Source organism: Suncus etruscus, chromosome 15 (genome assembly GCF_024139225.1).
Source record: "Suncus etruscus isolate mSunEtr1 chromosome 15, mSunEtr1.pri.cur, whole genome shotgun sequence".
Lineage (NCBI taxonomy): Eukaryota > Metazoa > Chordata > Mammalia > Eulipotyphla > Soricidae > Suncus > Suncus etruscus.
The window spans coordinates 52,056,736-52,068,974 of NC_064862.1; the positions used below are offsets into that span (position 1 = coordinate 52,056,736).

Consider the following 12,239-nt stretch of genomic DNA (forward strand, 5'->3'; position numbering starts at 1 on the left):
GGAAAGACACTTTTGTTTATTAAAGCTGTTGCTATTCCAGGGTTTATTGTTATTTATAGTTTATTGAGGCTCTAGCAATTCCACTTTTATGGGTAAAAACTGAAGAAAATATCACAAGATATAATTTTAACATGAATTTTAAGAGTGCACAAAAATAATTCTATATATTGCTATTCTATATATATATACACGGACAATAAATACCTAAAGCAGGGACTGGGAAAACACGCAATAATCCTAACAGTAATTACCTTTAAAGGGACACTGTTACCGGATATAAAATGAGGTAACTTTACCTATATCTATACATTTTTATTGAAGAGGAAGGGTGGTAGTTGTAAGACTACACAAATGAGTATATGTTATAATATTTAATACATTCTTCTCTTTGCTTGAGAAGTACATAGTTAAAAATTAAAAATTAGGGGCCAGAGATGTGGCACAGCTATAGGGCATTTGCCTTGCAGGCAGCTGACCTAGGACAGAGCATGGTTCGATCCCCCCAGCGTCCCATATAGTTCCCCAAGCCAGGAGCGATTTCTGAGCACAGAGCCAGGAGTAACCCCTGAGCATCACTGGTGTGGCCCCAAAACAAAAAAAATTACTCAATAAAATAGCTTTGCTGGGGCTGGAGTGATAGCGCAGTGTTTGGGGCATTTGCCTTGCACGTGGCCGATCCCCAATTCAGGATGGGTTCGGGTTCAATCCCCAGCATCCCAATATGGTCCTGAGTCTGCCAGGAGCAATTTCTGAGCACAGAGCCAGGAGTAATCCCTGAGTGCTGCAAGGTGTGGCCCACTCCCCCTCCCCAAACACACACACACACACACACACACACACACACACACACACACACACACACACACACACACACACACACTCCCTAAGAAACAAATTCAAAGGAAAATCGACATATGGCACATAAGCATGAATTTTGCCTCCAATCTCAGAGACTTCCCTGGAACCATCTACACATCTGAAGTGAGAAAGGAGAGGTTTCCCTATTGGCAAGATGGCCAAGATAAATATTGTTTCTTTATTTTGGGAGCCAAACCCAGTAGGTGCTCAGGTGTAAGGTTAACTGTTTTCAAATTAAATAAAAATGGCTTCCTCTTTTTTTTTTTTTTTAATTTTTATTTTATTTTAGTTTTTTGGTTTTTGGGTCATACCTGGTAGTGCTCAGGGGTTACTCCTGGTTCTACTCTCAGAAATCGCTCCTGGCAGACTCGGGGGACCATATGGGATACCGGGATTGGAACCACCGTCCTTCTGCATACAAAGCATTTGCATGCTATCTCTCCGGCCCCTGGCTAGATCCACCTAGGCAGGAAGAGAGTCTAGGCAGGTCCTTTGCCTTGATTCCCCCCACCCGTGGGGGTGGTTTAATTTCCCAATAAATACTGCAGTCTTGGCTAGCTTCTTCCTCTTTTTCCATCCACAAGGTGGAAAGATCCTTGGATACATGTTTCACCCTCATCAGCCTGGTTTAGATTGTTTACTGAAGCGGTCCCTGCTCTGTTGGAGACTGTTTGGCATAACTAAAAGCCCTTTATTCTAAAATCAAAATGGAGTCTCTGAGAGTCTGAGCAAAAGTGCCTACGTGACAATTAGCAGGCTGCCAGCCTGAGCAGCTAGCAAAATGTGGCCTTTGCCCTTGGACCTAAAGAAAAGGGGAGTCATTGCATTCCTCAGAGCTAGGGGAGTCAGCCACAGGCACCAAGATGTTCCCATAAAGATAGAGGCTGGTGGGCCTGGGCAGAGATTAGATTTTATACTTTGTTGCTCTAACAACTTGGGCCTCATGATTAATGAATGCCAGCTTCGTGATGTACAGCCTTGTTAATTTTGAAAAAAATGATGTGCCTGTGGAAAGTTACAATTATTCCAAGAATGCCTTGCCCCTTTCTCTTTGTTTGGCCTGACTATAAAAGGCTGTCCCCCTCCCCAAATAAATGGACTCTTGATCGGAACATTTCGCCTTGAGTCTCCTTGTCTTCCCCCAACCCTCTTTTTTCTTTCAGACTTGAATCCACTTCGTGAATCGTGAATAACTGTTGTGGTCCCCAGCCTCTCCTGCGGGTCGGGATTGAGGTCCCTGGGGGGCCGCACTGCTCTAGACCAGCTTTCCCATGGTGGGATTATGATGTCTGGAGCCTTTACATTTAGGGATCACTCTGGATCTATGCTCAGCGATCACTCCTGGTAGGGTTCAAGGACCATATGGGATACAGTTTGGGGGACAGGGAGACAGGCCTCATGCAAGGCAACTGACATAGCCCCTATACTATCTCTCAAAGATAAATTGTTTAGCAGGACACATGTATGGTGTATTCTATAAGTAAGCTTTGATGTAAAACAGGGGAAATACATATATTTGCATATTTTTATATCTGACTGGAGAAACTCTAGAAAATGATATGAGAGTTTTCTTGAGATGTTGTTGGGGAAGAAGGAAAAAAATGGGAAATAAAGAAAGGCTCTTCATTACGAAATTTTCATTTGGTGACTCAAATTGTCCTACATTCTGTCAGATTCCTAATAACTAAATGTATTTTTTTTATAAAAATGTCTCAAAAATTAAACATGAAAAAACCCAGGGCCTTGCACAAGGTGCATGTAATCTGTTAGTAAATCACATCTCCAAGTACCAAGTTTTTTTTTTTTTTTTTTTTTTTTTTTTGGTTTTTGGGCCACACCCGGTGACGCTCAGGGGTTACTCCTGGCTATGTGCTCAGAAGTTGCTCCTGGCTTGGGGGACCATATGGGACACCGGGGGATCGAACCGCGGTCCGTCCAAGGCTAGCGCAGGCAAGGCAGGCACCTTACCTTTAGCGCCACCGCCCGGCCCAATTTTTTTTTTTTTTTTTTTTTTTGTGGTTTTTGGGTCACACCCGGCAGTGCTCAGGGGTTATTCCTGGCTCAGAAATTGCTCCTGGCAGGCACGGGAGGACCATATATGGGACGCCGGGATTCGAACCGATGACCTCCTGCATGAGAGGCAAACGCCTTACCTCCATGCTATCTCTCCGGCTAAGTACCAAGTTTTAAATGAAGAACAGGGGTGGAGGAGGGCAAAAAAATAAATTAAGATCTAGTAAAGTCAAAATTTGGAGGAGTCAGAGCGATAACATAGCAGTAGGGCATTTGCCTTGCATGCAGCTAACCTGGGACAGACCTGGGTTTAATTCCTGGCATTCCATGTGGTCCCTAAGCTTGCCAAGAGTAAACACTGAGAGCAGTTGGGTGTAGTTCAAAAACCAAAAACCAAAAAAAAAGGTCTCTCAAGGGCTGATAGCACAGCAGGGAGGGCATTCGCCTTGCATGTGGATGACTTGGGTTCAATCCCTGGCATCCCATATGGTACCCAGAACTCACCAGGAGCAATTCCTTATTGTAGAGCCAGGAGTAAATCCTGAGCATCCCTGGGTGTAGCCGAAAACAAAACCAAAAAAAATTTGGTCTTTCAGTCTCTCTAGTCTTGTTCTGAGAGTGACTACATAAACAAACATAATTAGTGGCTATGACATGGAAGACTGTGATTCCAGATGGTTCCCACATAGGAGATAAATTTGGTCTACTACTTTCCTGATAAATGACATAGACCAACACAATTCCAAGGGTTCAGAGACATAAACCAGAAAACAGCAGAGCTGGGAAAACAGGAAGAGTCTGGGTAGGAGGAGACTGGTACTAGGTGGTACCAGTACTTCAAAGTGAGTTGCTTACCTAGGCAGGTCTGCCTGTCGGGGCCCAGCATGGACCCTGGGGCACACGTACACTTGTTGGAATCCAAGCAGCCACCACCCGGACAATCTTCATCACAAATGTCATAAAAATCTACAGAAGGACAAAGATGGTCTTTCAGGGGGAGGCAAGGCCTCTGACATTCTCAGGAGTCTCATCACAGGGAAAAGGTTCTAAGCCAACATCAAGAAAATCCTCTTTCTGCAGGGTTTTGTTACAACTCAAGATAGGGAGATTTGGCTCCGTTACCTCTTTTCCCATTTAGAGTTGGTGATTCTCAATCTCAGATTCACCACAGGCCTGTAGAGAGGCAGAAATTTTCTGCAAATTTAGAATTTCAGCCATCATGAGCAATAGACTGAATAAACATTAGATCCCACTTTTCCATGTACACAGATTTATATGGGGTTAGGCAGGCAGAAATTCATGTTAAAGAATGACTTTCTCAAGTGCCTTCTTCCAGTTATATACTATTAAAAAAATGAACACTAAGTACAATGCTATAAATGAAGGCCTTGTATATATATATATATATATATATATATATATATATATATATATATATATATATATATATATATATATACACACACACATATACAAGAAAGGTCCTACAGTCCCACTCCAAAGTCAGAAATCAACAACTTGGATAAACAAAATTCAACATTAAGGATTTAAGTATTTTGTGAGTGGAATGTTGATGGATCTATGATCAGGGTCACTCCTGAGGGTATACTGAGGGGACTTAAGCAATGCAAAAGACAGAACCCAGGCCTCCAACATGGACTTCAACCCTACTATTGAACCATCTCTCTTATCTCTGACCTTCTGAATTCTCTTAAAATATATTCCAGGAGTCTTCTGACAAATCTCAGAAATTGGGACCAGGAAACACAGCTGGTCTCCAAATCAGTGGTATCCTGAGATCCTAATGCTAGAACTGAATTTCATGCCATACTTTGCCCTGTGACCAGTTGAGCCCTCACGGCTGAGAAATGAGTGTGTGCAGGGAAAGAACTCACGGCCGCAGTAGACATGGAAGCAGACACTGGGCTTGGGCAGACGATACACATAGTAGCCACTGGAGCAGGCCTTGACCTCCACTGTGGTGTTCCAGAGACAGCAGTTTCTGTTGAAGCTGGCGCAGGCCTGGCGCTGAACAATGCCATCTCCTTCTCCAGGGTGGCTGCCATTAAGCCATACAGGGGCATGGGTGCCACAGTAATTTTCTGGGATGCAGAATGTGGGCATGGCATCACCTGCCATGCCTGTGAAGCGGTACCACTCCCCGTCCATGTGGCTGTCACACAGTGGTGGGCCCTGCGATTCATCCAGCTGATGCTCTGTGTTCCTCCAGGGCTGGTTCAGAGTGATGTAAGCCGAGCAAGGGTCCAGGGCTGGGAACAAGAGTGACACCTCACAGCCACACAGTCATCTGAGTCTCCTAGCTTGGGGTTCACAGTTTTAATATTGGGGCTTTCAAAATAAGTGACCTGAATTCCCCCCTCCTCCTACACCCCTGACTAACTATTTTAAAACTCCTTGGGTTGACTTCAATATATTCCATAAATGCCTTCTTGAAAATCATTTCAACTCTAACCAAGGTTTAGTGCTGACGTTATAATAAATTGACATTACTCTCAAATGAACTGAAATAATCATTTGGGAGAAAGAACAAATGGAGGTTCAGAAAAGTTAGGGTTTAGAGCATCTGTACTAGTTTGATGGAGTCTTTTGTGCACTGGGTTGACTCTGTAGGCAATGGGTTTTTGTTTGGTTTTTTTGTTTGGGGACTTCACCTGCTGGTTCTCAGGGTTTACTCCCAGCTTGGCAATAAGGGATCCCTCTTGGCAAACTTGGGTGACCATATGTGGTACCAAGGATCAAACCTGAGTGGTCTACGTTTGACAAGAACACTATCTGCTGTGCTATCTTTCTGACCCTGCAGGCTAGAGATTATAAAAGAAAACTTTCAAAAAGTATTTACATGGCTGGAGCTGGAGAGATAGCACAGCAGTAGGGTGTTTGCCTTGCATGCAGAAGGACGGTGGTTCAAATCCCGGCTTCTCAGATGGTCTCCCGAGCCTGCCAGGAGTGATTTCTGAGCATAGAACCAGGAATAGCCCCTGAGTGCTGCCGGGTATGACCCAAAATCCAAAAGAAAAAGTATTTGCATGGTCATTTGTAAGCAAGATCAGAGATGGAATTTTACACTAACGGACAGTTTGACATGATAATAAACATGTGCAGCTCATTCCACTGTAAAGAAAGAAGGCATCGCCATTAGCAAATATCAACAGCTTTGAAACACCTTGTTCAGGACAAGGAGTCATGAAAGTCATTTCTCAAGTTGATTGTGGTACACATTCCATCAGTTAAGTGAAAATATCACCATCTCTGTGGATTCTGGCTTTGCTTTTTCTCATAGGGCAAGTCTCTCAAACTGGCTTTTCTAATGTATGAATGATGTGGACATGATGTGGATAAACAACTCACTTAGACTATTTAATGACTGGACCAGAGTGATAGCACAGTGGGGAGAGTGTTTGCCTACTTGGTTGACCTGGTTTTGATCCCTGGCATTCCATATCATCCCCCAAGCCTGCCAAAAGTGATTCCTAAGTGCAGCACCTGGAGAAATCCCTGGATGCTGCTGAGTGCGGCCCAAACACACACACACACACACACACACACACACACACACACACACGATTAAAAACATCAATGTTCCCAATATTAAATTGCTTCTCTTGCTTTCAGGGGAACAATGAATTACATAGGCAAACTGTCCTTACAAAGCATTCATAAATGCAAGATTTTCTAGAGAAGAGCACTGACCAGAGAGGATGTTCCTTCTTTGCATAGTTTAGTCTGATTTATTGACTATAGGGAGGATAATCACATTAAGGCAGGCACCTTTGAAGGGTAAGAAATTTAATTTTGGCAAATGTTGCACAAAAATGAAATATGGATGGTCAAAGATCAAAAAATACATACTTTTTTTTTTTTTTTTTTTGCAGGGGTGGTGACATCTGGTGATTGCTCAGGACTTACTTCTAGCTCTGCACTCAGGGATTACTCTTGGCAGGGCTCAGGGATATGAAATGCTGGGGATCACACCTGGATCAGTCACGTACAAGGCAAGTGTCCTACACTATACACTATTGCTTTGTTTCTTCAATTACAGACTTTTTTTGAGAGACCACATCTGGTGGTACTCAGTGTTCACTCTTGACTTTACACTCAGAAATTACTCCTGGCAGTTTCAGGAGACCATATGGGATGCCAGGGTTTGAACCCAGGTTGGCCGTGTGCAAGGCAAATGCCCTATGCACTGTGCTATTGCTCTGGACCCCCAATTGTAGATTTTTATATCTAGAAAATAGCTTAGTTTCTTCCAGATTATATTTCAGACTATCACTCCGGTGCCAGTACAACAGCTCAGGACAGAATTAAGTAGGCACATTGTATTTTCTGGAAATCATGCCTTTGAAGAGTTGAAGGACCAAGTTGAGAGGACCTTCAAAATATCCTTGAGATTTCACAGCTGAGCTTCGGGCTGCACTCTGAAGTAACCTCCCTGTGATGAAATGTCCTCAAATATACCCACTTTCCCCTCTTGAGGTGGAAAAATTCCTCCTCTGCTCTCCCAGCTGCGGTTGCACCCAAGGAAGCAAGATTTCCAATGCAAATTTATAGGTGCTTCTAAGTTCATTGAAATATTTGATCTATTTCCTTGGCTCTCATTTTATAAGTGAACTGGTTAGGTCATCAACTTTTGATGGCTTTTACAGAAAATTTGAAGTATCCCTCAACAACTGTTTTATGATTCCTAAAGTATTTTCTTAAATATAACAGAAATGTCTTGGGCTCTTTGTCAACATTCACTTCCTGCCTGTTATAGGGAGCTCTGTACAAACAGGGGAGCCTTCCATCCTTCCACGTCAGCTGGCCCTGAAGGCTGTAATCACCTTTTTAATATTCAGCCACTGCCGGCATGTGGCATTAAATATATGGCTCCAGAAAGTTGGCAAAAGTTAGCTTTCCTTCCACGCTTTCTCTTTATTGGGAGAGTAACCCCCAAAGACGTAGCACCAATCGTGAAGAGCTGTCCTGCCTCTGAGCATTATGGCTCTGATGGGACTGACTGTCTTTACTGCACCCCACAAGCCCCATAGGCACCTCTTCCAGCTCAGAGGTGGTTTCACAGACCACTGTGGGGTTCCTGCCCACATTCTATTTCTCTTACTCCTTTGTCATGATAGTTGTCAGTGTAGTTATTTCTCTAACTGCACTCTGCACTCTTTGTGGTAAACTTCATATCATGGGCCGGATGTTCCAGCCCTCACCTCTATTGTCTCTGGGTATTATTATAATAATGTCTTCTATTTTTCTTAAAACCCATAGATGAGTGAGACTATTCTGTGTCCCTTCCTTCCTTCCTTCCTTCCTTCCTTCCTTCCTTCCTTCCTTCCTTCCTTCCTTCCTTCCTTCCTTCCTTCCTTCCTTCCTTCCTTCCTTCCTTCCTTCCTTCCTTCCATTTCTTTTCTTTTCCTGTCCTCTTCTTCCTTCCTTTCTCCCTCCCTCTCATCCTTCATTCCTTTGTTCGTTCATTCCTCCCTTCCTTCTTACCATTTCTCCCTCTTTCCTCCATTTTTCTCAGGTAAAGACACCCTAAAGAAGCATCCCTTCCTTAAAGATCTCCCTTTACCTTGGTCTGGAATAGTCAAATGTCCTTCTGGCTGGTGGGAAAGCTCTGAGTCAGGAGCAGTGAATGAGAAGGTAGAGATGGGGGTGGGAAGAAAGGAGAATGGAGGTTTGAGGGGAAAGTGACTTGTTTAATCAGCACTGGGTTAGTTACTGGCAGCAGATACAGGCTATTTAATTAACCTAAAGCCCATTTTTTAAGACAACTTTAAAAAAGTAAACAGTTTTAGATTTAAAGAATAATTGAGGGGCCGGGCAGTGGTGCTAGAGGTAAGGTGTCTGCCTTGCCTGCGCTAGCCTTGGATGGACCACGGTTCAATCCCCCGGCGTCCCATATGGTCCCCCAAGCCAGGAGCGACTTCTGAGCACATAGCCAGGAGTATCCCCTGAGCGTCACCGGTGTGGCCCCAAAAAACCAAAAAAAGAATAATTGAGAAGAGAATGATTATTCCCACCAAACCCACACCCAGTTTTTCCCTACTATGGAATACATATGTTGGAATGCGGTGTTGACTCATTATCAACCTAAGCCCATAATTTATTCAGAGTCCCTTAGCTTTTACCTCTAATTCTCTGTTTCAAAATTCTGTCCAGCATCTTCCATCCCATTGAGTTTTCAATGTCTCTGAAGGACCCTATTACTTGTTTGTTTATTTATTGTTTTTGGGCTAAATCTGGCAGTGCTCAGGGATTATTCTTGGCTCTGTGCTTAGAAATTGCTCCTGGGGGGCCAGTGAGGTGGTGCTAGAGGTAAGGTGTCTGCCTTGCAAGCGCTAGCCAAGGAAGGACCGAGGTTCGATCCCCCGATGTCCCATATGGTCCCCCCAAGCCAGGGGCAATTTCTGAGCGTTTAGCCAGGAGTAACCCCTGAGCATCAAATGGGTGTGGCCCAAAAAACCAAAAGGAGACGGACCGCGGTTCGATCCCCCGGCGTCCCATATGGTCCCCCAAGTCAGGAGCGACTTCTGAGCGCATATAGCCAGGAGTAACCCCTGAGCGTCACCGGGTGTGGCCCAAAAACCAAAAAAAAAAAAAAAAAAAACCAAAAAAAAATAAATAAACAAAAATAAATAAAAAATAAGTTGCTCCTGACAGGCTTGGGGGACATTGTGACATTGTGGGATGGTGCCAGGGACTGAACCCAGGTCCGTCCTGGGTCAGCTGCATGCAAGGGAAATGCCCTACCTACTGCTGCGCTATCGCTCCATACTCCCAGGACCCTATTTTAAATGCATTTCAGATGCTAGAGCTTATTATGATAACCAAGGTCTGGAAACAATCCTGGTGCCCAGTGCCAGATGTGTGATCTCTATACAGTTGAATACAGCTCAGGGACGAAAGAACTTGAAATCCTGCCTCGTATTGGAACAGTGTATAAAGTTGGAGGGGGTGAAGCTAAATCAAGCCAGTCAGAGAGAGAGAGAGAGATTAAACACTGGATGATCTCATGCCTTCATGGGATGTAAAGAACTAAATCCAGGGAAAAGACGATGCCCAATAAGAAGAAATGCTTAGGCTCAGGTTGTAGAATGGAGTTTCCAAGATGACAGGTTGGTTACTGGGCTTGGATGTTCCTGTGGATTATGGTCGAGGGACACAGGCTTTTTGGGGTATGGCATGTGGCAAATGGCACTGTAACATTATGTAATAGAAATATGCTTCAAGAATACATAGCCTTACACTCTTGGAAGTGTAACGCCTACAGCTGTGTTATCTCTCTGGCCCCAGCATATAATTATTTTATTTAAGCACCAGGGTACAAAATTGTTCATGTTGAGTTTTAGTCATAGAATGCACACCACCTTTTACCAGTGCACATTTCCTGCCACCAGTACCCCAGTTTCCCTTTTGTCCACCCTCCCTTGCTTGGATCTGGGGCAGGCATTTTATTCCTCCTTCCCCTTAACACTGTGGTTGGCACTATTGCTAACAAAGGAGTACCATGCTTAGCACTTTCTCCCCTTTCAGCACCCAGTTCTTGTTCAGAGTGGTCAGTTCCAACTATCATTGTCACCATGAACCGTTCACTACCCTAACTGCATTCACTACTCTTTGAGGCAAGCTTTGAAAGCCATTCTTATCGCAATAAAAAACATTCATTTATAAAAATAAATAACGAAAGGTGCTAGAGAAAGACCCGGCACCCAAAAGAAACAGAACAGGGTCAACGAAATGCTGAACTAATCAAAATGCCAAAAAGAACGTTTCTCTCCACTGCTACTCCCCCTCACTCTTTCTTCCACTGAGAACTCAAAATTCTATTGGAGAAGGGAAAAAATGTATTTGGAACAAAATGGGAAACTTTTCTTTGCCTTGTTGGCCAGTTTTGTGCCACGCTGAAGAGTAAGATGGTTTAATATTTATTCAGTCTGTGCAAAAAAAGTCCTATTTTCAGACATTAAGACAAAGAAATTTGGTGCAGGCAGTCCCATAGCAGACCTTGGGATGGTCCATTTAGTTTCTTAACATTCCTCTTAAAACAAACAAAACTCATCTCTGTCAAACCCTCAACTCTAAAAAGCATTCTTATGAAGTGTTTTTGCTTTTAAAGCTGGAACTCTTAAAAGGGCCTGGAATTCACAAAGGTTAGAAATCCTTTCACACATAATCTAAGAAATTTTAGCGGGTGGAAATGGAAGATCCATGGAAATTTTTGTTGCTTAGGCAAATGAAACAAGACAGAAAGTCTCTGAGAATATTATCTGCATAGGTCATTTTTTTTGGGTACAATCTTACCGTATTTAAGATTTAGTATTTAGTATTTAAGAACCAGTATTTAAGATACAGAACTATAGCACTTAATCTGTATCTCATAGAAAACGTCTTAGAGAAGAAGCATTTTGTGCCAAGGAGTTGAGAGAAGACTTACCCATTGAAGATAAAGGTGTGATTGTGAGGAGGAGGCAGGTAAGAGGCAACAGCTGAGGCATCCTTCTAGCCAGCCACCAGAGACAGACATAAGAAATCCTCTGACTACCCGTCTTCCTTGGACTTCTTTTTTCCAAAGGCCTGTGGGGTCTTCTGGAGAAAGACTTTTCAGTCTTTTATCAGAGGAAAATGCAAAGTGGAATAAGATGTCCACTGCTCCAGCCTTGACCTCACAGTCAGTCACTGCCTCTGTCAGCAGGGCAGATAGCTCGCAGGGCAGATACCTCAGTGTCCCTCATCCTCCCATTGTTCCCTCTCAGAATTCCCTGCCATGAGACTCCAACAGCTTATCGAGAAGGGAACTCTTAAGTCCAGCAGAAATATCCCTCATGTCAAAAATCTTGTTTGTGACTTCTAGGAACTGATTTTCTGATGTGGCCATGGTGCTTGGCCTATTCTGTGAGGCTGGGATGAAGCCAGTTTGTTCATCTGGGGCATTAAGCAGCAGCATCTTGGGGTTGACAAAAGCACAAAACAAGAGTAGCCTGGTGGGGAGCAGTATTCTCGCCTCACATTGAAGTCCAAGTTGGATTTTTCTTTTATGGACTTTGTCCTCAAAATAGCCTAAAGAAATGCCTATTATTTAAATGCCTAATATTTAAGTTGTGCTTTTAAAGCAAACAAACTCCAAATAATTAAACCAAGGCAAAAACAGCTCATATTTTAGAGTTTCTCAGTCATGTTTCACTTCCCAAGACCTTAAAATGCTTTTGTGTTAGTTATTCTCCAATTCTCACACTGTGATAAGGGGAAATGAGTCAAATGATAATCCAATTATGAACAACACTGAAAAGACAAGACAAAGGTCTTCTAGTTTCTGTTACAGGGAAAAGTGAGAAAGCAGGGAGTGTTTCTGAAGG

General features: G+C 43.3%; 1 protein-coding gene across 1 annotated transcript in view; it reads right to left on the minus strand.

Moving 5' to 3' along the window:
• Positions 1–11,442, minus strand: part of OIT3 (oncoprotein induced transcript 3) — a 34,767-nt gene extending 23,325 nt beyond the window's left edge. Inside the window, exons 1-3 of the mRNA XM_049789151.1 lie at positions 11,321–11,442; positions 4,767–5,141; positions 3,727–3,837 (exon numbers count right to left, since the gene is read on the minus strand). Coding sequence (XP_049645108.1) covers positions 3,727–3,837; positions 4,767–5,141; positions 11,321–11,381 — 547 coding nt within the window. The 5' untranslated portion in view covers positions 11,382–11,442. The remainder of the gene's footprint in view (positions 1–3,726; positions 3,838–4,766; positions 5,142–11,320) is intronic.
• Positions 11,443–12,239: the final 797 nt, after the last annotated feature.